Source organism: Thermomyces lanuginosus (assembly GCF_041956635.1).
Source record: "Thermomyces lanuginosus strain ATCC 200065 unplaced genomic scaffold VTN49scaffold_31, whole genome shotgun sequence".
Classification (NCBI taxonomy): Eukaryota; Fungi; Ascomycota; class Eurotiomycetes; order Eurotiales; family Trichocomaceae; genus Thermomyces; species Thermomyces lanuginosus.
Window position 1 is genome coordinate 577,496 of NW_027192365.1, and position 26,101 is coordinate 603,596.

Sequence of the window (26,101 nt, forward strand, 5' to 3'; positions counted from 1 at the left end):
CCGATTTTCAAGGGAACAAAGTCGGGTAGACCGAGAAACGCCAGCCATGTCTATGACGCAGGAAATAAATTCATCGCTGAAAACCGCTTCGCCATGCTTTTATGCGTTCTCCGACTGGATTGTTTGCTGTTGGCAAACAGTCAGCATCTGCCAAAGCCCAACGGACCAAAGTCCTACATACCACTAGCCAGTCCATTCCTTCGTTGATACCTTTGCCGTCAATGGCGGAGCACGCGACGATGCTCCAGTTCCGGTCGCGCAACTCGCCCAATTTCAAAGCCTCCGATATCTCCCCGGCGCCCTTGGCGCCTGGCTGATCTTGTTTGTTGGCGAACACCAGCAGCGCTGCATCGCGAAGTTCTTCCTCGTTAAGCATCGCCGCTAGCTCGTCGGCGGCAATGCTCAACCGGTCAACATCGGTGGAGTCAATGACGAAGACCACGGCTGCCGTGTTTGCATAGTAGCACCGCCAGTACGGACGAATCGATGTTTGACCGCCCAAATCCTATACATTCCACATCATTCAGCAAGACGTCCGTTGTCGAGGCAATCATGGTATCCACGTACGTACCCAGACGTTCAAGTTTAGGTTCTTGTAGGTTACCGACTCGACATTGAATCCGATGGTGGGTATTGTTGTCACTACTTCGCCGAGCTGGCAACGTTCTACGTTAGCCTCCCGTACACTGCACAATCAGAGAAAATTAGCCTGCGCATACCTTCAATCTATACAATAGCGTTGTTTTGCCGGCGTTGTCCTATAGCAATTTCGTCTGTCAATATCGCTTCAGGGAGCACACAATCCAGATCGGCACCGTACAAGGCCCAAGATCAGTATACGGATTTCCTTCTTTGACCAGAATAGAGACCACAACCGCGATAGCGACCCTCCCATGGTTGATGTTAGAACGGTTGTTGATCGAGCTCAGGGCGTGATCGGTGTGGCCAACAACGGTATTTAGGGGTAAGACCGCAGAGTAGCCGCGATAAGATTAAGGGGTCGAAATAGTGTCAGAACTCGAACAAGGATTGTCTTCAATGGTCAGTTATTAAGAAACTCAAGAAAGTGCCAAAAAAAGGCTCTCTAGCCAGGAACTGTTATCCTGGACTGCTTTGGGCTGACTCGTGTGAGCTTCTGAAGCAGCTGAAAACCAAGTGTTTGGACCCTGTAACTCCAATAACCACAAGTTACCATGTTACCCCGATAGATCTAATAACTTCCAATAACCAGATATCAACCGCTCTATTACTCCAATCGTGAAGGCGGAGACCGGAGATGTACATACCGGCTTGAACCAAGCGCAAAGAATCAGCTCGTTTGCTGTTTTGCCACCATCTTGTCGCTTCTTCTCCTTCATCTGTCACAAGAGGCAGTGTCCTATCGGTCAAAGCTTTGCCTCTTTCCCCGATTCCTCTTTACTCTCTAGCCCACAGGCCCGTCCTTCGGTCTCTTTTGGAGCCGCTGCCAGACAAGTCAGCTGCCACGAGGCCTTACTTGGGCAATTGAAGGCACAAGATGGTGGGGAAAAAGTCGGGCAAGGCCCTTCGCGAAGAAGGTCCGTTGGGTACATCCCGAACAAAGAGCATTGCTAACTGGAGACTAGGCCTTGAACGGACTGACAACAACCTGGGTTTCACGAGCTGGCCGATAATCGCTCCAATTAACCAGAAAAACTACTACACGTATGATCCTTTTGTGACTGGTGGTACTGGCGAATTCTGACAACCTGTGCAGCGACTACCTCAAACGCGATGACCAGATGCTTGCTTATCGGCTCCAAGCCGAAGAAGCCCGGAATCGCATGGCCAAGACGGCCAAAGACCGTGATCGCGCACTCGCGTTAGGAAAATCTCAGGAAGAAGGCGAGGGAGAAGCAGATGGGGAAGCCGCGGAAGATACTGAGGAGACGCCGACGGAAGCGGTTGGGTCCAAGGTAATAGTGGTCCATGTGGGCAGCCAAAACCTTCGCATCGGGTTGGCCAGCGATGCGCTTCCCAAGACCGTTCCAATGGTGATTGCGCGGAAGTCATCAGTCAATGAATGGGAGGATGGTGTAGAGCCGAGGCCGAAGCGCGTCAAACTGGACGGTGATCAGAATGATCAGAAGATCGAACCGGAGAAACAGTTCGAGCAAGAGGTAGTACCCCATTTCTTTCTGCTGAATTTCTGGTCTGACCGGTTCAACGCAGTGGGCCTCGCAATATACAACTATGTGCGCAGAGCTGAAGGCGCACATGAGACAGAACAAGCGACGAACGCTTCCCAACTCCAAAGAAATGGTCATCAACTACAATAGGAGAACACCACCAGAGACGATCCCCGAGCATAACGACCCTCACCGAATCGAGTGGACAGAAATTCCAAAGCCGGCGCCCGAATACATCACCGGAGCTGATGCATTGAGAATTCCGGACGATTCTAACCCAAGATATAAGCTGTTCTGGCCCATTCGACACGGCTGGTGCAACGAAAAGGACTATGACAACAAGCGCATGCTCTTCCTTGATATATCTCTTATCTTGGAAGACGCTATCAAGAAACAGCTGGGCATTGCCAGCAAGAAAGACTGGGGGCAGTATTCATGCGTATTTGTCATTCCCGACCTTTATGAAAAGACATACGTCACGCAAATTCTGGACATGCTTATGAGAGAATTCTCGTTTGCTCGAGTATGCTTCATCCAAGAGAGCCTTGCGGGTAGCTTCGGAGCCGGTTTCACGTCGGCGTGCATTGTGGACATTGGCGCTCAAAAGACTTCAATCTGCTGCGTGGAAGAGGGAATGTGTGTGGAGAACTCGCGTGTGAACCTCAAATACGGTGGAGCCGACGTAACAGAAACATTTATCAAAATGATGCTTTACGACCACTTCCCTTATCAAGAGATCAACCTCAACCGGCGATATGACTTTTTACTGGCGGAAGAATTGAAGAAAAAGGTCTGCACTATGGATGAGGCGAGTGTCACGGTGCAGCTGTTTGACTTTCATCTTCGGGCTGCTGGTCAAGACACGCGAAAATACACCTTCAAAGCGTATGATGAGGTTCACCTCGCGCCGATGGGATATTTTCAACCTTCTATCTTCGACAACACGGGGAAACTGGATGGGAGGCGCAAATTCATTGCTCGGTCGTACGATATCTACGACGACAGCCAGCCAAATGACCCGGTATCCGCTGCACAGATCGAAATCATGTCCTCGCTGGTGGCAGATGAAGTCCAAGAAGAAGAAGAAAAGCAAGAGTCGACGACAAATGGGCCCAACAGCACTGAGGCTCAGGCAACGCCGAATCGACTGGCAGTCAGCCGAGTGCAAGAAAAGGAGGGAACACCCCGCTCATCGGCTGCGGGGACCCCGGCGCCTGATCAAAACGGGAACACCGCTGCGGGCACCAGCCCCTCTAGCAGCAACGCTGGCAACACTGGTAACGCTCAACCAACAGCGAGTGCAACCCCGGCAAAGGTGACCCCAATTGAAGAGCGCGATGACATCCTCCCCATCGTGCCCCTTGACCAGGCCATCCTAACCTCAATCACGCACGCCGCGCGTTCCGACGACCGCAAGATGCGGGACTTCCTCGGCGGCATCATGCTTATCGGTGGTGGCGCGAGTCCGATCCCGGGCTTCCACGCATTCCTGGAGGAACGCCTTCAAGCTCGGCGCCCGGACTACGCCAAGGATATCATGATCGGTGCGCCGCCCCGGGAGATGGATCCGCAGGTAGTAGTGTGGAAGGGGGCCAGCGTGTTCGGAAAGCTGACGCAGACCAACGACGCTTGGATTGGGCGTATCGAATATGATCGACTGGGGGCCAGGTTACTGGCTTACAAGTGTATGTGGGCTTACTGAAGGTCGTTTCTGGGTTTCCTCGAGGGATATGGCTGGTTGTATGGGCGTTCTTGAGTGGATGATGTTTATTTGTGCATTAGATACTCGTCTTCGGCTTCTGGTTTAGACCCATGTTGCAGTTTATATATTTCATAAATTGCTGCGGATTATCAGTATTGGCTCCCTCATTTTGAGTTCGGGCAATAAGTTCAAGTTTCTTATTCAATCTCAATTGTTTTTATTTTTCCTTTCCTCATGTTTATCATACAGCAGCGAATCCACTTCTCAGAGGAAGAAAACGATCTCTTCACTGATCTTCATCCACACGACTGTTGAGAACCTCATACCTGTTCGGAGGAAGCGCCTTGGACGAATGATTCTCTCTGTACATCGCCTCCCGCGCCCGCTTCCACGGCTGCAGAATAAGCGGCTCCGCACATTCATCATGGCCGAATTCGATTCGAACGCCGCGGTACTCATACCGAGACATCATGCAGTTCCGGGCGAAGATGGCTTTATGCACAGAGTTGGTGCGAATAATGACTTTTTTATGTCTGAACTCGATATTCACAATTTCAAGGTTGTGGATATGATCGAGATGCTCGCGGAAAATAGATGCAGTGAGAAGGTCAGTGTTGATGTGACGAAGAACGAGGATCCGGGACGCGCCACGCTCGATCCTCTGCTTGACGAAGGGGCTGAGAGGGAACTGGTGCTCGGCCCACTCGACGCTGACCTGAAGAAGGTACTTGATTAGCAATCTAACGCCAAAGGGAAGGAGACTGTTCGGCAAAGAGTCGTATACGTACCTGCTTTCCGAGGATGTAAAGGCCGTTCTGCTGGACGTGCTTGTAAAAGTTCAACGCGGCAGAGGGCTCTACAAAGGCAATGATGATGGAGCCGTCATTGGCCTTGCGCTGAATCTCAGCCACGGCTCCGCCACGAATTTCGTTGATCACGTTCCGTAAGGTGGCACGCTCCGGGAGCTGGCTGATCTTGATAATACGGTACAGGTCCGCATCCTCCTTGGCAAAGGGAGAACGGGTGGTGGGTGAATCGATAACCTCTCCTTTCTCATCATGACTGAAGACTAAGAGGTCATCAAACACCGGGCCAGCATCGCCGTTGGGAGAGGCCAACTCGTCCCAACGCGCAGAATGTATGCCATTTTCAACCGGCAGTGAGATAGGCTGCGGCTGCTGTTCACGTTCCTGCAGCTGCAGTACATGCTTCTGCTGCCGCTGGCCGAGTTTCTCTGCCGAGAGCCCGCTCTCCTGAGGAGGACGGAACTCTTCCTGTGGAGGAATGAATCCAGGGCTAAACTCAATCAATTGTTGTGGTACCAATGGAAAGGGTACCGGAGATTTGACAAGTGCCTATGCACAGTTAGTCTCCATTGGCCTTGTAAGTTGAAGGAATCCGCACATCAAGCGTCTCTTGAGACACCCCTCCCTGCAGGAGAGAGCGTGTCAGGTTTTCTAGACATGCATGGTCAGAGTTGCCATTCGGCATTCACGAGAACGACTATAGTACTCACCAAACTGATGAGAAATCGAGATCTGGATGTCGGTCAGTTCATGATCAGTTTCATGAAAGCGTCTCAACTTGCCAAGTGAATATATTCCATTTTGGTGATGGTGACCGTCTCCATGCCGGTCCCGGCCGCTCTATCTCCCTGAACCGGATGATGCTGCTAATTCGCGTGTCGTCAGATTTGGCTCCAGCGAATCCCATGGCACAGAGTACTACGCACCATTGTACTCTGCGCGACGTGGGTCAGTATCTGTGATTAAAATGCAACTTGGGGAGAAAACGACACAATCAAAGGGAAGATGGAAATGAACGCACAGCCGCGAGGACAAATAGGCGGATCAATAGTCATCCACGGTGCGGACTTTGGAAGAATGAGAATGAGGATAGAGATGAGACGGAAGATCTGGATTTGGATAAAGGCATGTATTGTGTGAAAAGCCGCAAACAAACAAAATGTGAATGAATAACACCAATATTGAATGAACTGTGAGCCTGAGACGGCACCGAATCACAGCAACGGCTGCTTGCTATTTCCCATCCTAGAAAGCAATGCGGCATTGATATTTTCCCGGACAGGTATCCATGAGGTCTGAGTCTGCCCACTGTTTCGGATTGACTCGCACTATTGACATAAAGTGCAATGGCAAGGTGCCAACTTGAACGTCGAATCTCAGACTCCAAGTACATGGAAGAGAATGCTGCTTGACCACTTCGCGAACGTCAGCTATGTTGCAGACATTGAACCATTTATCCAATCCTGAAAGGAAGATATCTCCGGTTATATATTTTCCCAGTAGGACATCTTGTGAACGTGCCGGCTCGAGACGAAGCCATGGATAGGCGTATTGGACAGTTATCCTTAAGATCATGCTATTGCTTGGGTCTAAGAATAATACATGTTTATGGTCATGTCGTCTTCTCTAGGATGGTCTTCATCATTTCATTTCCGAGCTTTACTGCCTCAGGGAATCGCGGAGCAAAGTACTTTTGTATGCGTTCGAAGCGGTCCCGGTAAGACTCGAAGTCACCAAAAGATACGCAATCTGACCACGCCTAAAAGAGGATAAGTAAAGCCGTATCCGTCTGATTTGCAACACGAGACTCTCTCACCCTTGCCGCGAAAGTGAACTCCAAGTCATCGGATCGAAATGTCTGGTCATCAATCGCAGTATCGAGCGCCTGCTCAAGCATCTCCGGATTGCGGAACAAATACTCGGTAACTCCTAACCATATTCGAAAGAGCTTCCCAACCGTCAGTACAAACCGTAACCATGGGGTGGAGTCTACTCACAGGAGTCGAGCATATCATATGGTCATAAGGTACAATGCCCAATTTGGACCAACAATCCACGATAGCAAGCAAACTCAGATGGTTATTCGGCGGCACTTCCCCTCGGGCCTGGTTGGACAAGGAAAATCGATCCAGCACATCATCTTTCAAAAGCAGGTCTTGTCCTGCGGTGTCAGACTTGAAGACGGCCGCGCCGGCCGCTTTAACCCGTCGTTTAAGCTCCTCTCTTCGCCCTTCGATCATCAGCTTATACAGTTCAGTGACCGACTGCGCGTACTGCCTGATTTGTTCCTTGGCTGCTGGGTTCAAGATGGCGAGACCTGCGTAGACATGCCACTTGTTGGAGTATATTCTCAAAGTGATGTTGATTTTGACGTTCTCAATGCCACCGACCCAGCGAGGGATCTCCCACGGGAACTGGTTATTGGCGTACCAGGCCGTTCCCATGCTGAGGAATGCAGCATGGGTGACTGCCTGGGTGTCGGCGGTGATTCGATCATGCATCTCTCCGGTAAGGTAGACATATTTTGATTCAAATGAAGCGAATACTTGCTCCACAAATCTCATGCTCTCATCTGAGGCTCGATGTTGGATGAGAACCTGTTCACAGGAATCTGGTCAAAATAGGAGTCTTTCGCTGGAAGGTCATTTCAAGGTGGCGTACCAGTGGCTGGCCTTTGGGATTCACATTGGGACCGTGAAGCGAGTGACACGAGATAATCTCTACGTCTGGGGGAAGATGCTTATCGAATGCAGCTAGCTCTGGAGCTTTGCAAGAGGTCTGACCACCGACTATCGCGCCCACCTTGGTTGCTTTACACAATGTCAGACAAATTTGCGGTAATAACACCACGCACGATAACATACATGGGCCGTATTCCGCAACTATTTTGTCAATGTGGGAGGCTTCTACGCTGTATATGATGTAGTCGCTGGCGCGCGAGACAAGGTGTCCATTCGGCAAGATGTTGATGCCTTGCTACGTCCGATGAGCTGACCGCAGGGTGTAGGGATTGGTCGCAGATACATACGGCCGAGGAAAATTCTCTTTGGAGTGACTCGAAATTTTCAGGCTTATCACATGCATTTATCCTGAACGAATCACCCAATATCAGCGCTATTCAGGAATATGTAATGAACCTGACGCATTATTAGCCTCTTGTCGATATCCTGTGCAAATATTGAAAGTCATAGGCACGATAAAGATCAAATTCAGAGGAAAGAGAGTAAGGTAGCGTTGGTTTTACATCACCGACAGCGCTAACACCGCTCACCAACCAGAAAGGCGTGGTGATGATGCCAGGCTGCACTCGAGCCAAATGCACTCAAGTCATCATAAAGGTAGGAAGGAAAACGAGACTCAAAGGCACTCACAATTTATTGAGAACAACCTGGAGTAGGATAGCAGCTGGCAAGGATAATTACCTCCATCCAGCTTCGCTCAACCTTCGGGCATACATCTTGCCCATATCACCCATTCCAATGATGCCAATTGTCGCATTTTCTTGTGATAGTCGAACCATTTTTAATGAGATCAGGAAAGTAGCGGATTTCCAATGAGTTTCCAGATCGAAGCAGCACAGACCTGTCTGTTAGTTTGCGGAAGAGTAGATGCGCGAATCAGATATAATATCTATTCATCCAATCAGCAACATGATTTTACAGAGGTGAGAAAGACAGGTGCGAGTTCGATTTGCAGTCAAAGATGGGGGAAGCCGAGCATAAAAGGATGCCAACGATGACTGGAAAATTCAGACTAGTTCCGTCGCTTATCGGGCCGACTATTTTCCGGAGTGGACACTTTCGCTAGTTTCTAACCAATCATATCGACGATTCATTCTTCCTAGGGCACACCATCAATTTTCCATCAAAAGTGCCTGGTCAGCGGTCTCAGAGATTCTTCTTCCCCTCCCCATATTCCATCCAGCACAGTCTGAGTCCAGCACATCACAATGGGTCCGAAAGCTAAGAAGGCCGCCGGCGCCGCCCAGGAGAACGTCTCCCTTGGCCCCCTGAGCGGGGATGGTACGCTGAATCCCCTGCCGACGTGATACTCAATGCTCATAATTCACAGGCAAGCTCGTTTTCGGCGTTGCCCGTATCTTTGCCTCCTTCAACGACACCTTCGTGCATGTCACCGATCTGAGGTTCGTTCTGCTCGCTTAAATGCCCCGAGATATGCGACAATTGCTGTCGAGGAGATTGGCGAAATGGCATCCCGCGGCTGAGGCTAACGTGGGTGTTCTACAGCGGTCGCGAGACGATCTGCCGTGTTACTGGTGGTATGAAGGTCAAGGCCGACCGTGACGAGTCCTCTCCCTACGCTGCCATGTTGGCTGCTCAGGATGTTGCTGCTCGTTGCAAGGAGCTGGGCATCAACGCTCTTCACATTAAGATCCGTGCCACTGGTGGTACGTGCACTCCTTCCCTTCTGTTTCTCGTTGTTTTGAGGTTACGGATTCTCTGACTATGCAACAGGTAACGGTACCAAGACCCCCGGTCCCGGTGCTCAGTCCGCTCTCCGCGCGCTGGCTCGTTCCGGCATGAAGATCGGCCGCATCGAGGACGTCACTCCTACTCCTCACGACTCGACCCGCCGCAAGGGTGGTCGTCGTGGTCGTCGTCTGTAAACACGTGCGCGACAACGAATTCTCACGACCTATTGCTTTTGGGAGCTACGGGTTGTTTACGGGCCTGGTGGGAACGGACAGTCTGCGCATTGTGGATGGAATAAACGCGAAGAACGGCATTAATCGCCTGGTCTTCATGATTTATGTCTAGAATAAAAAAAAAGCCAGTTTGTATCTGGAATTCTGTGCGCGTCATTTTTCGATACCGTATCCGTTTAGTAAACGACTAGAAGCGTCTGTTGATGCAGATGCGTCTACATATTCCGTTGTGACAATTCTATATCGTAGGTAAATGGAGCATAGGCACCTGATTTGAGACATTTCGCCGCCATGTTTTGGTCTATGCAATGTCGAAGGCCAACAACGTCCGATGACGAAAGATAGCATCTCTGGTGCTGATAGACAGCCCACCACCACGCCAACCCCGCGACTTCCTTGAACTCAAACAAAACCACATATTCAAAGCTCAGAGGACGAAACGGAGGATGTCGCAGATTCTTCCTACGCCAACGGTTATCCTCCCTCATCTTCCCTCCAAAATCCTTGTCGGCATCGATCTACTCTCGTTCACTGCAACAGACAAATTCCACGGGATCAGTGATCTACCAAAAGGATGGCATTTTCTCTACACGGGGACCACGGAGAGCTTTTCGCTCCGTTGCGGCGTATGGTTCTATGTCGGCGACGGCAAAGAAGTCAGTGCAAGTGAACCTCAAACCGATAAATCGTCAACCGCTGTTGTTCATCAATCAAGTACAACGCCGGCCGATAGCGCAGAACCAGAGGTTCGAATCTGGACATGGAACAAGGAAAGTGAAAGCCTGCTCCCTCTCGGCGGTGAGACGGATGAGGAGCGTGTGGAGGTTATGCGCTGGAAAGCGAATCTGGGAGGGCTGAGGCAGAAGGGCGAGCTCTTTCGGTACCGAACTAGCGGATTCGAAGGGGCCACAAACGAGGAGAACAGGAAGGTTGCAAAGGTCGAGGGTTCTATTTCCAGGGCCGAATGGACAGGCCTGACGGAACACATCACGCCGCAGCTCCTGACCCGTGTCCTTGGCGATCCGCAGATCGACTACAATGGCCGCCCAACATGGAGCATCACGTCGGGAAGCACAGCGTCCCGAGATGCGGATAACATCCCCAACATCTCGTCCTCATCCAGTACCGGCCCTTACCAGGAGACAGAGCTCCGGTTCCTGCCCATCGATCTCAAACGTACCTGGAGGGAAGGAGCTGTTGGCCGCGAGCGAACAGAAGCCGCACAAGATCGATCGTGGGCGCTGGGAGACTTGATATCGCGGTACTCGTCACCGGACGATCCAGGACAGGGAGAGAAGCAGATTCTGGGCGAGCTGCAGCTCTGCTTCGCGATGGTTCTTACCCTGATGAACTACTCGTGCCTGGAGCAGTGGAAACGTTTACTCAGTTTGATTCTGACCTGTCGCAAAGCGATTGTCGAGCGAGAAGCGTTTTTCGTCGATGTTCTGCGTTTACTTCGTCTACAATTAGGACACTGCGATGACGTCGAAGGCGGAGTCTTCGAGATGGACGCCGAAGACGCGAGCAAGCTGCTGAGGAAACTTCTTATGGACTTCCGCCGGTCAGTTGATGAGATCACTGGTGATAACGCCCAGTCTGCGGTACGGCGGGAGATGGATACATTAGAGAAATACGTGCAAAAGAGGTTTGACTGGGAGCTGCGCAAGGAGGCCATTCTGCGTCGTGGAATGGTGCAGCTGGAGGACGGGGAACAGGTGGAATTGACGATGGAGGGTGCTGATGAAGACGAAGAGACAGGGGAGTACGCGCCTGTCGTCGTCGAAATGCCTGACGACATGCGTGCAATGACAACAAGCAGTGATGAGGAAATGGTTCTATGATGTACGATAGCGCTTTTGTATACTACGAGTAATATGCGACTAATTTGAGAGAACAATGCGGGGTTTTCTTTATGTATTGAGCAATAATTTCGAGAGACAGGAAACCGACCCCCTAGACTGCTGTCCCAAATCCGGTACCATATCTCGAAACAGCGAGCAAAGCAGCCAGTTTATCCCCATATCGTCATCACACAGAATTGTTGTAGTAATTGCAGTTATCATTCGGGATCTCCCTCTCTCATGACAAGGATGCTTTTTGCATTCTCCATTGATGCCCTTCCTAGAAATACGCCCGCCGACAGGAAAAGAGAAAAGAAACACAGGAAAAGAAACACCCAATCTTCCCTTCTGTATTTCCCCTCTTTTAACGGTAGGATTTCTGGTAGCGGGCACGAGCACCACGACCACCGAACTTCTTGGGCTCGGCGCGCCGGGCATCGGCAACCAAGAGTGTGCGGTCGTACTGGATGAAAGCCTGCTTCAGCTGGTTCTTCGAGTGCTCATCGACGTACTTCTGGTAGTAGGCGACGATCGACTTGGCAATGGCCTGGCGGATGGCGTAGATCTGCGAGACGTGACCACCGCCGCTGACGCGAATGCGGATGTCGACACCGGCGAACTTGTCCAGACCGACGATGAGGAGAGGCTCGTAGACCTGCACGACCGGGACGTTAGACCGTATTCCGCCTCAAGCGCACAATTCTTTTCTCCAGCAAGATCCAAAGAGTAGCGGGTAATTCTCAATCCGCACCTTGTAACGAAGAATCTCGGGCTTGATCAGGTTCAGTGGTTGACCGTTGACCTTAATGAGGCCCTTGCCCGCCTATAACAAACACCCAAATTTAGCATCAGCGCTCTTCAATCGTAGCGAATTCGGGATGTGGAATCAAGCGGCGTGAAGTCAATCCGCTGCGACCGAATTGATCAACCGTACCTTGCAGTGGGCGACCGCAGTAGCTATTTGCAAATTCCGTCAGCCGACAAAATCCCCAGGCGCAAGACGGACCTCAGGAATTGATGAACATACCGGTCTTCTTCTTGCCGAAGCATTGCACACTCTGCGTGGAAGCCATGTTGGATCTGAATGGCTCTGCCGGTGTCGGAGAGAGTGTGAGGTCGAACTTGAACCGTCGTCGTACTTTCGATTCAGGCAGAGAGTAGACTCCAGGCGGGTGTGCGAACTTTCGCTTAGTTTTGTCGCGCTAATCCGGTTAGGGTTTGTGTGTGGGCTGTATCACGTGACAAATGCCAAGACGCAGTCATCGGAGCCAGAAGTTGAAGCTTGATATCGAGACCAGAGAGTGACCGGGAGAACATTGGATGCCATTCATTGAAAGTCGTGGACCCTTGAACAGCTGTTCACGGGGCCGTCCCTTCTTCTCTCCTCCTTAGTTACGGCTTGCGTTTTCGTAACTTTACATCATGTCGCAGACTGTCGGCAAGGTACGACCTCCGCGATCCGGATCATCATACTTCTATCCACGCATTGAGGTGCAATGGGAACGAAATTGACACTGATCGTTTTAGACTCGTCTCGCCTATTCGCGAGTATGGCACTATGTTGACGTGGGGAAAGATCCCCGTTCCCTCGGCCGACTCGCCTCTGCCATTGCCGTTGTCCTGATGGGCAAGCACAAGCCTATCTGGGACCCATCAACCGACTGCGGCGACTACGTCGTTGCCGTTAATTGCCATAATCTTCATACGACCGGAAAGAAGCGCTTTCAGAAGAAATACTACACACATACAACACGACCAGGCTCTCTGAAGAGCATGACCATGGACAAGATGTTTGAGAAATGGGGTGGTGGTGAAGTTTTGCGGAGAGCAGTCCGAGGAATGCTACCCAAGAATCGCTTGCGGGACAAGAGACTGGCAAGGCTGAAGAGTGAGTACTTAAAAAGCGTTCCCTATTCGGGATGTATGATTGTTGACTTCTGATCTGTTTGCAGCCTTCGAAGGTCTTGAGCACCCATACGAGGAGAATATTGTCCGGATAAACGGTAAACCGGTTATTAGTAGCCTGCCAGAGGTCAAGGAGGCTTTCGACAAGGCCAAGGCGGAGTCTGAAAACAGCTCTGCATCCAACTAGCGGTGATGATCGTGATGTCTCCTTCGTTGTTCCTGTATTTTCTCGTCTTCCTTCTTCAAAGCGCATGGGCGGAGCCTTGGGAACGGTTCATGTAAAATCCATTATCTGGGGAACGCGTTACTGTACATTAGAGGGTACTGAAGCTTCTCATCTGTACCAATGATACTGGACTAAAGCTGAGCCAATTGCTAGACGCCCTCACAGTTTCGCTTTCTCCGAGCGCGCTACGGAACATTTGATGAGCCCGTTGGGAGCAGATTGCGGCACGTAGACATCTGCGTCCTTGCCAGTGTTCTTGATTCCCTTGTGCCACTTAAGATCTGCAAAGACGGTGTCAGCGATTGCGTTTCCTGGGTCCCCGAATGAAACCTACCAACTTCAAAGTAATGCTTGTTCGGCAGGGTAAAGTCCACAGTCTGAGCTTGCGGGACAGCAGCCAGGATTTGTTGGGCCATCTTGTACATGGTGGCCTGCACACTAGCGCTGTTGTCCTCGGCAAACTGTTTGAGAATGATATCCCGTGCAGAGCTCCATGCATTATCAAACTTGGCCTTATCCGCCTCAACTTCTTTTACATCCATATATTTCTTCCATTTCCATGTGGCGGCAACTTGAGTGCAGAGAATCCGATCCCATACCTCGGGCAGGGTTGTGTACTCGTCCCTGATAAAGCCCCAGAACTGCGAGCCAGTGCTCTTGAGCACGTGCAGGCCGGTTATGCTTGACGCAATCTCAATGCCCTTTCCCTCCGTGACGTCGACTTGCACGTCCCGGGTCTCCTCGCCGTCACGCAGGAACGAATGCGGATGTGGCTTTCCGTCGATGCCCATCCGGGTCCATCTATGACTGATGATGTGTACGTGGGCAGCGTGAATGTGTTTGTAAGTTTCGATGAAGTGCGTGCCGACGATAGAGCCAAAGAGCTCCGGGGGAGTGACGGGGTGCTGCTTAGCAAGAATGTAGATGGTGTTCTTGATAGAGTCCGTAGCAACAACAACGCTGTTGTCAGCTTTGGTGTAGCTGTTGGCAGTTCATTAGCAAATGACGATGTTCAGGATGCAGTCACTCACGAAACATCGATGTCACCCTCGAGAAGACAGCAAACGGTCATCTCTGCCACGGAATGAATTCCGGTCTTGTCATCACGATGGACCTTGAAAAGCCGGACATTGTCTTTGCCGTACCGGGCAGAAGCGAGCTTCGACATGATGGTTGCTTGCAGTAGATTAAACAGTCGGACGGTGCGAGATCCGTCGAATGGGTGCTGTCGTCCGGTCTGCTGGCCTGAAACGAATCATCAGAGGGGTCAGAAGCGTCTGTTGAGCTCAACACCTGTTGGAATCCAAGCTATAGCACGTACCCGTTGTAATTTTTACCTAGAATGTCACTGTTCTCCAAATCAATCTGAAGATGAGCGAACGTATTGGAGTAGCAATCTCCAGACTGAGCTACTACTGTCGGTTGCCGTCGCATTGGGGTCGTCAGCCAAGATGGGATCTGCATGCCAGTGCAACCAGTCCGCAACCCACTTCCTTCAAAACACAGAAATAATTTAGCTACTACTTCAAAATCATCCTTCGTTTGAAATGTCAATGCAGATAGTTCCATGGATCATATTACTGTTTCCATAGCGAGCAGCTCCAGCCCTTACAATCAAACCCAGATCCTGTGAGCATTGACATACGGTTCAATCACATGTTTTGATTGGCCTGATTGATCAGATAAGAGGCCTATCATCACGTGATCAGCCCGATATGGTTCTGCCTCAGGCACACAGCGAATCGGGGCCAAGCCGATTTGTGGAGGCATACAACGAGTTCAGGTCTCAGCTTCCTGTAGTCTCGCTGCTGTCATAGCACTACCATTCATATTCGGCTGCGATCTGAGTGCTCAGACTCTCCATTGCTGACGAGAAACAACCCCTCGTCCATTCAGGTAGTCGCATACGTTTGCGAAATCCGGACACGATCGTTACGGTTGATTCGATGCCCGCCTCTCTTGATTAAACCATCGCGATTGTGATATTCTTGATGCTATTATTACTTCCCTGGGACCGGTGAAAGGTGCGATCCGGTTCATACATGGAGAAGCTCCATGGCGTCTGCGTCCAACATTGGAGCTTCGGCGACATCGAGCCAAAGCCGAGGGATCGGTGACGGGAAGCCATTCATCTCGAGGAGCCAAGAGGACCGCCCGCCATCTGGAAGTTGGCAAGATGCGGCAGCTAAAGCGACCCGGAATGGCCGGTCGGCATCCGGGGGGGCGGCCTCGATCGGAGCACGAGGAGCCGGATTGGCGCCCGCCACTCAGCCAGGCAGTTTCAGCTCGGACCTGAAGAGCGTGCGCAGCATCACTCCGCGCCCGGATACAGCGCTTGGCAGGATAGGAACTAGCAGCTCTCAGGAACAATGGGATGATGAAGCTAGCACATCAGAGCAGCGTCAAGCGGCCATTCGAGATAAGATCGCCAAGGAAATGAAGATCAAAACGGGCACCGAGAACATGCTGGAAGCACTCTTGGCAAAGGATTCCAAGCAGACGAGGGAACAGAGGTTGCGAGTGGAGTCTGAGCTCAGCTCGTCAAATCGAAAACTGGCGGAGCTGCACCATGAGCTGGAGGAAGAGATATCCCGGGCGAAAGCGGCGGCACCACCATCAACGCCTCCTCGAGGTCGGCTTTCAGCACTCTTTCGTGGTAGTCCCATGCGCCCTTCTTCCCGGATGACCGATTCCGTCGGCGACGAACAGGAAGACGTATATGGCGAAACAGAGTCTCCAACGTATGTCCTTGCAGAGACTTTGCAAGCTCTGGAGACCGAAGGCATGGCCCCGGATTTTTATGTTGAACGAGCAAACAGTCTTGTTGAATTGTTTAAGCACCATCCAACGCTCAAGTACGATCTAGAGTGGTCCGTCTTTGGTCAGCGAGTGCAGATGATGCTCCTCAGCGATAGTCGCGAAGTGGTTGCCGCTGGCTATCGGCTGACGCGGTATGCTATTACTGATCGGGCTTCAATCAAGAACATTCGACGTCTGCATACGGACGAGCTAGTCATATTGTCGCTCGTAAAGGAAAGCAAGGCGAGCATAGAACGGGAGCAGGCACTAAAATTTGTGCGGGCGTTTTTGGATGTCAAGGATGGTGTTCATGAAATTTCTCGGGCCGTTGTGCGAGCAATAGTGTCCGTGGCGGAGCACCATGAAGATCGTCTCAGAAACATTTCTATTATGACATTGGCGGAGATTCTGGTCAGAGATCCGGGTCTCTTGGCGTATTCGGGGGGCATCGGCGCTCTCCATGACGCTTTGGCGGAGGGCACGTTCGGGGCTTCTGACAGTCTCATGAACAGTTTCTTGCATATTCTGGACACGCCACAACGACGAAAACACCTCTCCAACGGGCGCGAACTGGAGGCCGTCCTGACTCCATTCACAGATTCGTTCTCGGATACAATTCGGACGGGGAGATTGAAATCCTCGGCGAAAGCCATTGCTGCAATGCTGAAATCTTGGCCGGGGTTGTTGATTTTGGCCAGGAATAAGGCACGACCCCTGCGATCTCTATTGGAGTCCCTTCACTATCCCGATCAGCAGGCCCGGGACTTGATTTTGGAATTGATCTTCGATGCCCTGCGTATCAAACCACCATCGTGGTCCTCGTCGTTCCTTGCTGGTCGTCGTTTGACTACCTACGGAAGAGTCGCGAATCTCAGATCCGAGTCTGACAGTAGGCAGTTGCGCTTTTATCAAGATCATGATAAGAACCGGTTCGATCTGACGGCTCATTTCTCTGCGCTTGTTCTAGCCACGATGCTAGAGGCAGGCCTGATCAAGGCCCTGTCGGACTTGATTGAAGTGGAAACGCATCAGTCTCTAAAGCGCAAGGCAACACTGCTGCTTACCGAAGTCTTGAAGCTGGCCCAGCACTCGCTACCTCGTTCAATCAGTGCCAAACTGCAAGTGCTCCCAGAGTTACTTCCTGGCGCTGTTCGATTTGATGTGGACAATCATGAAGTATCCACGTCGACGATTTACCAGATTGAAAGCATCAATCGGATTCTTGCGCGCTCTGGTGCCATCTCTGGCGCTTCGGGGCGATATGCGGTCGTCGATGAGGATATATCGGCGTCCCTGTTGTCAGGTGAACCGGCGAAGAATCGCTTGAACCCGGCAATGGACGAGACGCAGTTCCGGAATCTCGTTCTAGAAACCCATGTGCTGAACACCGTCAACTACGTCAAGTGGAAATGGGATCTGATTCTCCGTATCATCGAGGGTCCCCTGACGAACCCAAAACGGCTGGAGGAGGCAATTAAGGGCTCGAAATTCATGAAACGGCTTGTTGGGTTCTACCGTCCCTTCAAGTACCGTTTCTCGATGATCCCAAATACCAAACCTAATCAGAGATATGTTCGCACGGGCTGTGCGTTGTTGCGGACATTGTTGCAAAGTCCAGAAGGCACAAAGTATCTCGCCGATAACAAGCTGCTGCGACAGATTGCAGAATGTCTTGCCCAGGTGGATCGCATGAGCGGCCTAACGTCCTCCTCTCCACTGTTTTCTAGAGAGCAGATGGCAAATACATTGAGCGGCGGATATTTCGCCATGCTAGGAGTACTCAGCAGCGATCCCAAAGGGCTCCTCATGATGGAGAGATGGCACATGACAAACATGTTCTATCACATCATTGAGCTCAGCGACCGAAGTGACTTGATCCAGTCTCTGCTGGGGAACATGGACTTTACGCTGGACAGTCACCTCCGAGTGCTGCTGTCCAAGGCCCTCACGACCGGCACAAAGGAAATTCGAATCTTTGCTACGAAACTCTTGCGGAAATATGCAGTTGGCAATCGTGGAAGCTCCAGCATTAACAATGTGGACTGGGTGGTGCGATTGCTGGTTACGCAGCTATACGATCCGGATATTGCAGTGTGCGAGGTCGCAGTCAAGATTTTGGAGGAGGCATGCAACCAGCGAGATTACCTCGAGTACGTTGTCAAATGCCGCCCGTCGCTGGATCACCTGGGTGAAATCGGAGCGCCGCTGCTGCTCCGATTCCTGTCGACATCGGTGGGTTATCATTATCTCGACGGACTTGATTATATTACGCAAGAAATGGACGACTGGTTCCTTGGTCGCAATGATGCCTATGTCTCGCTGGTCGAGGCTTCACTATCCCGAGCGTATATTGACCCGCCACGCCGAAACAGCTTCACGCCAGAGGACATTGTGGAAATGCAAGACATTGGCATCGTACCCCCGCATTTCTATCGCGAGCTGGCGCGGACTGCCGAGGGCTGCAAGCTTCTGGAGCAATCCGGGCACTTCAATGAGTTCGCCACCACGATCCGCGAATTTGGGCTGGATGAAGAAGACCCCGAGGCGCTCCTGAAAGTCAAAGGGTGTCTGTGGGCGGTTGGCAATGTCGGGTCGATGGAGCTGGGGGCACCGTTTTTGGAGGAGACTGAGATCGTCCGTGACATTGTGGCCATTGCCGAACGTGCTGAAGTCATCACTATGAGAGGCACTGCTTTTTTCGTGCTGGGATTGATCTCTCGCAGCCAGCATGGACTGGAGATGCTGATCGAGGCGGGATGGGATGCCGTTGTGGATGAACAGGGCGATTCGCTCGGGCTTTGCTTGCCGCGGGACCTGAGCAAGATTTATGCGGTAGGCTTTTATCTCGCTCCCAGGAGTGTCGTTGTTTAAATGTTTAACTAACCCTGGAGCAGTTGTCGTTCGCCACCCACACCCGTGACGCAGACCTGCGACGACTCTCCCGGGAAGCGTTGCAAACCGCATGCTCCGATGCAGATCCGCTGAATCAGCGCATCCTCAAGCTGATCGTGGACCTTGGCAATACGGTTCTCACCAAGAAGGCAGCCAGCGAACTTCACAAGTAAGTCTCCGGCGAGCTGAACAGTTCATACACCCATGTTAACAGCTTCCAGCATCAAAGCCAGGCACCCCGAACACTTCCGCCAGGTCAGTCTCTTCCAAAAGACACTGCTGATTCTGGAGAGTCATCATTTCCGACTCCCCGCGCGACGATTTGCTCTGGACTTGTTCGACAAGAGCGTACTGAGGCAGTACGTCCTGGACGAGGACTCATTCTCATACTCCGAGTCGGACAGTGCATGACATGACCGATATGACCTTCCTTTGCATGAACAATGAGTACACTCTGATGGGACAGAAAATCTTATGTTCTGGACAGATTTGTACAATGTATCTACTATGCAGCACAACTGTTGAATGTGAATGCCTGGCGCATCGCAAAGCTGCAATTGCCGATGGTCTAACAAATCTAGCATTGTCAAGGGAAAAGTATCATATTTGATCTGATTCATTTCACAAAACACTTGGTCTCAGTCATCTGCCGAGTGCTGACCATAAAGGCATCCCAAACTGAGCATCTTGGATTGAATTATACCTAGAGTGCAAACATCCATCGAAATTTTCCTTGGTCAGTTTTCGGCCTGCTGGCCGTAGACGACATAGCTGCAGATGCCATCCGTGGTTAGACCAAATATTAAACTGGTGGCGTTGTTTAGGAGCTACTGCGATACTCACAAGTTGAACATTGTGTGAATGTTGCGTTTCCGGCCGTCGGCGCGGGCCTGGTTGGCCAGAAGCAAGACTTCCTCCTTCGTCTACTGTTTGTGTCGCGTCAGAGCGGCCAGAGCTCCAGCCTCGAAGCCCGCTTCGCCCTGAGCTTGATTCCAGGCGCCGAAAATAGGTCAGTGTTAGATCATTTGTTTACTCCCCGATTGGAAGGAATAAACTGACAAGATGAGGGTCCTTTGGCCAGACCCCGTAGGGAAGGACAAACTTCTCTACGTGAATGTTCACAAAACCAGCGTCCTTAAGCCACTGTTCTAGCTTGGGCCGGGACGGACATCGTGGCCGGCTTTCTCGAATGCACTGTAGACGTCGTTGTAGTATCGTTGGAGTGCGGTGCCATTGAGACTGTCATCTGGAGAGACAGGGTAGCCAAACCATTCCTGGAATTCAACCCACCCTAGGGCTTTACTGATCTGTTTCTCGCTAGAGTGTGAAGAAGAAAGAGAAAGGAAAAAAAAAAAAAAAAAAAAAAAAAAAAAAACAAAAGGGAAAAGTCCCGATCCCGATCGCATACCGATAGCACTGCGTGATCAGTCTTCCAAAGTCTCTGATCGCGCCGGCCAGGTTTCGTGCGTGAACAAAGTCAAATGGGTTGCGTTGATATGCCCATTCCGACTCTATATCGTCCACCAGGAACTTCACTTTCGGAGGGTCTCTGTCAAGGCTCGCCAGTCGAGCGACTTGCCACAATTCTTTTAAATCAAGCTCACAGAGTCGGCTGGGTTGGGCTCAAGTCACAGCCGATCACCTGGAACAAACAGATCAGGTTTCAGATTGTAGCTATCTGGATTGATCCGGAGAGTATTGTTTACCTCAGTCTGCGGGTGTTCATCCACTACAATATTTCAGCATCTTTATCCTGCGCCGTCAAACCCAGCAAACAGACTTACCAAAATCAATGGCCCAAATACCCGTTCCGGTCGCAAGGTCGATCACTCGCTGTGGGTTCTTGATTGGAGCCAGGTACAGTTTCCGATGCAGTACCTGGAGACAAAGTTCGTGCAACATATCCAGGCGGTCGCATTCCACTTCATCGTTGGGGAGAGGTACGCAAGAAAATAAGCAATGATTAGTTTTGCAGATCTTGCACAGTCAGGCAAGAAGAAATCAGCTCTTACACCCATCGCGAAATTTATGATAGCGGCAGCCGTTCTCGTGGCGAAAATCAGGCGCGGATGAAGTTAGCGACGCGCTGTAGGACGATCTATATGTCGAAATGCAAGCCTGAGCGTGAAATAATTTTGGGGTCCAGCATCGATCACGTACAGTTCATCGCCATAAGATGAGTCGTTTTCATACTGTACAACTCAAGAAAGCAAACACTCCTTGATGCACCACAACGGAGAGATACCATACCGAAGTGTCCACTTCGACGTTTACCGGCGCATGGCTGGTGATGGTAACATGTTTTTGAGTGGATGACTCTGCCATCGTGTAGTAAATTCTCTGTTGATTGCAAGGAAGATTGATGACTAACTGATCAGAGCATCAACAATCCTATAACAGGGTCGGCTGCCCTCGGGGCTCATGGTAACATGGGCGTTCACTGAGATTGATTAAGAGGGGCCAGTCTATAGAAATCCAACGTCTCTGAGTGCTGCTCGAGCGACTCGAACTTTCGACGCTATTAGGACCGGCCTGGAATGGTCGCAACATTTGGTCGTTCCTTTGCAGGGACCCTGATTTCTATCTGCCAAAACGATCGAAATGAATGAAGGGGTCTGAGATGTGCAGGAAGGCTGGCGACATTGTATCACTGACGATCATGCTTCCGACCTTTTCCCTACTTTCTACATCTTAGAAGCATCCTCTTATAGTCGGCGCCATCACGTTCGACATCACGCCGACAGCAGATGGGCAAGATTGCCATTCAGATTTCTTCGGCGGTGTCATTGTGCGAAAATCGTGGACTTAGGGTTATTTCGTGAACCGCGTTCGGGCGGCAATGATCCAAGAGCGACGTTTTCTCTGCGCCAGAAGACGGTATGGCATGAGCAGTTCAACAGCACTGTCTGGGGTTATGAATTGATCCTTCAATGATTCAGTTATCTGTTTCCTCTTAGTATAATTTTTAGGTTCTTTGTCAGTGGCAAGGACGGGATGCAACTGAGCGAAAGTCGCCATAGATTTGACTGCCGCAGATTTTTTCGGATATTTCGAGAATTCTTTTTCGCCTTCATAGTACGGCGTACAAGTAGTCTATGGATCGCTATTAGTGGCTGTCGGGAAATGAGGTCGCTTGCACGGGTGTGCCCGCAAGTCGCTTCGACTTGAGTTCTGGGTTTCAAAATACTACGAGCAGCCCTTGGCTGTTTGGTCTGTTGCAAAACAAATCAATGAATATTCCGGGTTGCCGACTGAATCTAGTATTGTCCAAGTCCCAGAACGACATATTTGAGGGTTGGTTGACTCCTCGATGATTTGGCCAGTTGACGATCTGCCTGTACCGGCCAATCGTGAAAACTTCGGCACAATTGCATATCGTTGATGCTTGCTTCCAAGGAATTCGGCGTGATGATTCGCCAACGCACCAAGTAGCGCACTAATCTTATTATGGTAACAGGCGTAGATTCGTCATTCCTGGCCCGGCCCGGACCCCAGAATCCCAGATAAGAGCCGCGTCCCACGTGTTGAGCTCCCAACAGCCCTTACTCAAGCATACGAGTACTGTCCCCTACATTGCAAATGGACATGCTCTGAGCGCAATTCCAAGCAGACGACAAGAATCCACGGACGATGGCCGTCGCCGCTGCCTACGAGGGTCGATAGCACCGAAATTGCAGCCCATCTTCAGCCGCGACAGTTGTTCGATCCAATTAGTTGACAGTACATCTGCAATTCGTATCCCTTCTCCATGTCGACGCAAATCCAAGACGATGGCCGCGATGTCGGCAATTCCGTTGTTGAGTCGAAAGATTCCTCGATACTAGACCAGGATCGCCCCGGTCAAGCAGAGTCGGATTCGACTCCAACGATGGTAAATCCCCATTCGCTGATGCGTCTCTTGCAGTGCCCGCGCTGCTCGCGGTCGCTGCGCGTACCGTTTCGTCTCCCCTGCGGTAACACTCTGTGCCGCGCGTGTCTACCGCCCGTGACCAAACGTGACATCCGCGTCAGTTATCCGCAGGATGAGAGTCGCAAGGAAGGGTTCTGGTGCTTCTGGCATACCGAAAATCAAGACGATCGGTTCGCAGTCGAGCATTCAATGGGAGATTGTGGAGTAGATGTGACGGTTGGCAAGGTGGTAGAGGTGCTAGAGCAGATTGCCAACAGCGACGACTATCACACTGAGAGAGGGGGCGAAGCTTCCGTGCGAATGAGCTGGACCAGGACAGATGAGGAATTTAGGACAGCCGTGCTCGAGGAGGGTGCGTATCTGGGCACGTTCCGGTTAATTCGAGATGGAGAGTTGGAGTATGATGCGCGAGATGTTGTTTATCCGGACATGGAGACACTACGGGCAAAGGATCAGGAGGTGCTGGAGCGGTTCAGGAGGGACGTCAGGAATGAGCTCGACTGCCAGGTGTGCTATGGATTGTTGCTGGACCCGGTTACGTCGCCGTGCGGACACACATTCTGCCGGAGATGTGTCGCAATGATCATGGATCATTCGGACTTGTGCCCCGTGTGCCGCCGACGGTTGGCGGCAGCGATGACAGCGAAGGATAGTGGCCACAAGAATGCAATTCTTATGGCGCTGATTGATATCCTGTACCCGGATGAAATTCGAAGCCGACGAGAGTCCGCCGAAGCGGAAGGCGATACCGACTCGGAAAGGGATGTCCCGCTGTTCATTTCCACCATATCGTTCCCTCACATGCCGACCTTTTTGCACGTTTTCGAAGATCGGTACCGTTTGATGATGCGTCGGGTCATGGAGCACAGGAACGGGCGATTCGGCATGGTGATGTACAACTTGCAATCCAACAATCGTCCGCTGAGAACATTCATGCCGTATGGAACAATGCTCCGCGTCGATCGATTCGAGTATCTGCCCGATGGCCGGAGTTTGGTCAGCACCGTTGGCACCACCAAGTTCAAGGTTGTTGACTTCAACGTGGTGGATGACTACTATGTTGCGCGCATTGAGAGGGTCGATGATCTCCCGCTGGCGGAGGAGGAGGCCCTAGAAGCGCGCGAGCTTGCTGCGAACCCTCGCCCCATTGCAGATGCTCCGTCTCCGGATGGAAACGCGGCTGGGGACCAAACTCCGATTCCCTTGGAAGCATTAACGACTCAGGAATTGTACAAAATGTGTCTTGATTATGCCGAGAAGCGCCGCTCTGAAGCGTCTCCCTGGCTCCATCGACGTATTTTGTCGACCTATGGGCCGCCGCCGACGGACCCTGCGCGGTTCCCCTACTGGCTTGCCAGCATTCTTCCTCTCAGTGAAAAAGAAAAGTACAAGCTTCTGCCGATGCGAAGCGTGCGAGAGCGGCTGAAGCTGGCCGCTAGTTGGGTGCGGATGTTTGAGAATCCAGAATGGTGAGTATCACGTTCGTTGTTGAGATGTATTTCATTGCTAAGCCGCTCCAGGAACTCTCCAACATCATCGTTTACCGGGTCTGTTTTATGACTCGTGCTCCCTCTCCTCCTGTTTTCGGCCATCATCACTGCACTCTCCGTGTTCATGCCAGAAACCGTGAGTGGCTCGTGGACGGTTTCTGTGTCGATGGGTCCGTTCCCGATCATCTCGGTGTCGAACACGAACCCGAATCCTTCTTCGCGCGAAAGTTTGGTTCGTGGTGAGAGTGATAGTGGTGGCGCCGCATTTATCCCGCAGACGCTCGTCTTTGGGGCCCTTGCCATCCTGTTCCTGGCGCGGATCTTCCTGTCGGGAGGGGTGCGAGTGACTGTGGTCAGGAGGAGAGGGATTGGTCTGTGACGAGGCGTAGAGCCTCGTTCGATCGGCTTGCTATCTAACCCTATTTCCATGCATGTATGGGTGCCACATACGGAGAAACTAGACTTCCAGCCTAGGGGCTATGTATTGTTGTATATGTAATAGTACACTGTCAACGAGAGAATGATAAAGTACATCTATTGGACCAATATATACAGAACCACCACAAAAAAACCCTGGAGAACGCCATGCTATGCTCCCAAACCCAAGAACACGAATCAACCAAATCTATGTCATCTGATGCCGACGACCGCGCGAATCAAGAAGGGAGAGGATCTAGAGTAGTGTCGGAAAGCATAGAAAAGTATCAGACGAAGACGCCGCCCAATGCCGAGGATCACCGATCCTTGTAAACTTTTGGATTCCACCCCTCACGCAGCTCCTTCTCCATCTTCGCCTTGCGCTCCGCCTCCCGGATTTCCATTTCGATGCGTTCCCTGGCGCGCAATATCTTACTCTGAAGGTAGAAGCTCCCACCCTTCTTGGGATCGTTCATATCGAAGAGCTTCTTGAACCGCTCTGTGACGAGCTCCATGTTGGTCTCGCCGGCCTGGGGCGGCTTCACATTGAGGATCTTGCAGGCCTCGTCCAGCGTGAGACCATGCGACGCATACGTGCTGGCGCCTGTCACATTGCCCTTGCGCATCTCGGCGGCGTAGCGGCTGCTGGCGGCGGCCTGCTTGTAGGCCTCGGCAAAGGCGCGCCCGAAGACGCGGGCTCCGGTGATGACGATTTGGGTGACGATACGGTGGGCCTGGGGGACTGAGTTAGCGAAGCGATTCTAACGGAAGGTATCATTCGTACCATTTTTGATAATGTACACCAGGCTTGTGTGGAAAGCCTGCAATCGGGTTGGGGGAGAGTTCTATGGAGCAGCGGATGCCGTTTCGCTGATTTTCGAAAGAAAAGTCTACGGTCGATTGGCCTCAGGCTCCATATTTTCCTTATACGGTTTAGCGTAGAAGTCTATCTGATGATCTGATCTGGTGATGACTAAGCATATTACCTCGGCGATCATGATCAGGATTCTGACCCATGGAAGAGACTCTTCGCCTCTGAGAGAAACTTGAGAGGATGGCCGGCAATATATGCTTCTGAATCGCGCTGCCTCGATCCTACTCTTTGTACCCTATTGTATAGCCCAGAACTGAAAGGCGACCCTCTCTTCAGCCCGTTTATTAGCCAAGGCTCCCCCCGGCTCCATCTGCTGCTCCCCCGGAGGCGTTTCAATGACGTCTTTGTGGATCTGAATCCATCTTCTCTTCAGCTTGAAAGTGCCCGAACAACGGGGCCTAGGCGCTGGATGTAATTATCGCTAGC

At 51.4% G+C, this 26,101-nt stretch overlaps 14 protein-coding genes across 14 annotated transcripts; 7 read left to right on the forward strand and 7 right to left on the reverse strand.

Moving 5' to 3' along the window:
- Window positions 1-99: 99 nt before the first annotated feature.
- On the reverse strand, window positions 100-895 carry VTN49DRAFT_4236 (uncharacterized protein; the record flags this gene model as incomplete). Its single annotated transcript, XM_069412160.1, has 5 exons — window positions 100-126; window positions 182-505; window positions 572-655; window positions 720-758; window positions 821-895. The coding sequence occupies 5 exons, from the start codon at window positions 893-895 to the stop codon at window positions 100-102; spliced, it is 549 nt and encodes a 182-aa protein (XP_069267431.1).
- A 621-nt stretch (window positions 896-1,516) lies between these two features.
- On the forward strand, window positions 1,517-3,849 carry VTN49DRAFT_4237 (uncharacterized protein; the record flags this gene model as incomplete). The annotated part of the gene is made up of 4 exons (XM_069412161.1): window positions 1,517-1,556; window positions 1,605-1,683; window positions 1,736-2,138; window positions 2,191-3,849. The coding sequence occupies 4 exons, from the start codon at window positions 1,517-1,519 to the stop codon at window positions 3,847-3,849; spliced, it is 2,181 nt and encodes a 726-aa protein (XP_069267432.1).
- A 286-nt stretch (window positions 3,850-4,135) lies between these two features.
- On the reverse strand, window positions 4,136-5,584 carry VTN49DRAFT_4238 (uncharacterized protein; the record flags this gene model as incomplete). Its single annotated transcript, XM_069412162.1, has 6 exons — window positions 4,136-4,564; window positions 4,638-5,204; window positions 5,254-5,306; window positions 5,366-5,387; window positions 5,438-5,521; window positions 5,582-5,584. 6 exons carry the CDS (start codon window positions 5,582-5,584, stop codon window positions 4,136-4,138), a joined length of 1,158 nt encoding a protein of 385 aa, XP_069267433.1.
- Window positions 5,585-6,267: 683 nt separating this feature from the next.
- VTN49DRAFT_4239 (uncharacterized protein) lies at window positions 6,268-8,175 on the reverse strand (the record flags this gene model as incomplete). The annotated part of the gene is made up of 7 exons (XM_069412163.1): window positions 6,268-6,414; window positions 6,472-6,603; window positions 6,653-7,252; window positions 7,317-7,465; window positions 7,520-7,631; window positions 7,684-7,744; window positions 8,078-8,175. The coding sequence occupies 7 exons, from the start codon at window positions 8,173-8,175 to the stop codon at window positions 6,268-6,270; spliced, it is 1,299 nt and encodes a 432-aa protein (XP_069267434.1).
- Window positions 8,176-8,604: 429 nt separating this feature from the next.
- VTN49DRAFT_4240 (40S ribosomal protein uS11) lies at window positions 8,605-9,282 on the forward strand (the record flags this gene model as incomplete). Its single annotated transcript, XM_069412165.1, has 4 exons — window positions 8,605-8,677; window positions 8,727-8,799; window positions 8,903-9,063; window positions 9,131-9,282. The coding sequence occupies 4 exons, from the start codon at window positions 8,605-8,607 to the stop codon at window positions 9,280-9,282; spliced, it is 459 nt and encodes a 152-aa protein (XP_069267435.1).
- A 485-nt stretch (window positions 9,283-9,767) lies between these two features.
- VTN49DRAFT_4241 (uncharacterized protein) lies at window positions 9,768-11,162 on the forward strand (the record flags this gene model as incomplete). Its single annotated transcript, XM_069412166.1, has 1 exon — window positions 9,768-11,162. The coding sequence occupies one exon, from the start codon at window positions 9,768-9,770 to the stop codon at window positions 11,160-11,162; it is 1,395 nt and encodes a 464-aa protein (XP_069267436.1).
- Window positions 11,163-11,526: 364 nt separating this feature from the next.
- On the reverse strand, window positions 11,527-12,235 carry VTN49DRAFT_4242 (40S ribosomal protein uS9; the record flags this gene model as incomplete). The annotated part of the gene is made up of 4 exons (XM_069412167.1): window positions 11,527-11,817; window positions 11,914-11,985; window positions 12,097-12,119; window positions 12,190-12,235. The coding sequence occupies 4 exons, from the start codon at window positions 12,233-12,235 to the stop codon at window positions 11,527-11,529; spliced, it is 432 nt and encodes a 143-aa protein (XP_069267437.1).
- Window positions 12,236-12,584: 349 nt separating this feature from the next.
- On the forward strand, window positions 12,585-13,254 carry VTN49DRAFT_4243 (mitochondrial 54S ribosomal protein uL13m; the record flags this gene model as incomplete). The annotated part of the gene is made up of 3 exons (XM_069412168.1): window positions 12,585-12,605; window positions 12,690-13,050; window positions 13,115-13,254. The coding sequence occupies 3 exons, from the start codon at window positions 12,585-12,587 to the stop codon at window positions 13,252-13,254; spliced, it is 522 nt and encodes a 173-aa protein (XP_069267438.1).
- A 198-nt stretch (window positions 13,255-13,452) lies between these two features.
- Window positions 13,453-14,461, reverse strand: VTN49DRAFT_4244 (uncharacterized protein; the record flags this gene model as incomplete). The annotated part of the gene is made up of 3 exons (XM_069412169.1): window positions 13,453-13,574; window positions 13,628-14,274; window positions 14,325-14,461. 3 exons carry the CDS (start codon window positions 14,459-14,461, stop codon window positions 13,453-13,455), a joined length of 906 nt encoding a protein of 301 aa, XP_069267439.1.
- An 887-nt stretch (window positions 14,462-15,348) lies between these two features.
- VTN49DRAFT_4245 (uncharacterized protein) lies at window positions 15,349-19,395 on the forward strand (the record flags this gene model as incomplete). Its single annotated transcript, XM_069412170.1, has 3 exons — window positions 15,349-18,924; window positions 18,987-19,153; window positions 19,206-19,395. 3 exons carry the CDS (start codon window positions 15,349-15,351, stop codon window positions 19,393-19,395), a joined length of 3,933 nt encoding a protein of 1,310 aa, XP_069267440.1.
- Window positions 19,396-19,721: 326 nt separating this feature from the next.
- VTN49DRAFT_4246 (uncharacterized protein) lies at window positions 19,722-21,309 on the reverse strand (the record flags this gene model as incomplete). The annotated part of the gene is made up of 9 exons (XM_069412171.1): window positions 19,722-19,755; window positions 19,828-19,907; window positions 20,044-20,090; window positions 20,150-20,286; window positions 20,393-20,533; window positions 20,589-20,626; window positions 20,691-20,713; window positions 20,769-20,862; window positions 21,235-21,309. 9 exons carry the CDS (start codon window positions 21,307-21,309, stop codon window positions 19,722-19,724), a joined length of 669 nt encoding a protein of 222 aa, XP_069267441.1.
- Window positions 21,310-22,732: 1,423 nt separating this feature from the next.
- On the forward strand, window positions 22,733-24,454 carry VTN49DRAFT_4247 (uncharacterized protein; the record flags this gene model as incomplete). The annotated part of the gene is made up of 2 exons (XM_069412172.1): window positions 22,733-24,363; window positions 24,415-24,454. The coding sequence occupies 2 exons, from the start codon at window positions 22,733-22,735 to the stop codon at window positions 24,452-24,454; spliced, it is 1,671 nt and encodes a 556-aa protein (XP_069267442.1).
- Window positions 24,455-24,508: 54 nt separating this feature from the next.
- Window positions 24,509-24,763, forward strand: VTN49DRAFT_4248 (uncharacterized protein; the record flags this gene model as incomplete). The annotated part of the gene is made up of 1 exon (XM_069412173.1): window positions 24,509-24,763. One exon carries the CDS (start codon window positions 24,509-24,511, stop codon window positions 24,761-24,763), a length of 255 nt encoding a protein of 84 aa, XP_069267443.1.
- A 355-nt stretch (window positions 24,764-25,118) lies between these two features.
- On the reverse strand, window positions 25,119-25,588 carry VTN49DRAFT_4249 (uncharacterized protein; the record flags this gene model as incomplete). The annotated part of the gene is made up of 2 exons (XM_069412174.1): window positions 25,119-25,535; window positions 25,586-25,588. 2 exons carry the CDS (start codon window positions 25,586-25,588, stop codon window positions 25,119-25,121), a joined length of 420 nt encoding a protein of 139 aa, XP_069267444.1.
- Window positions 25,589-26,101: the final 513 nt, after the last annotated feature.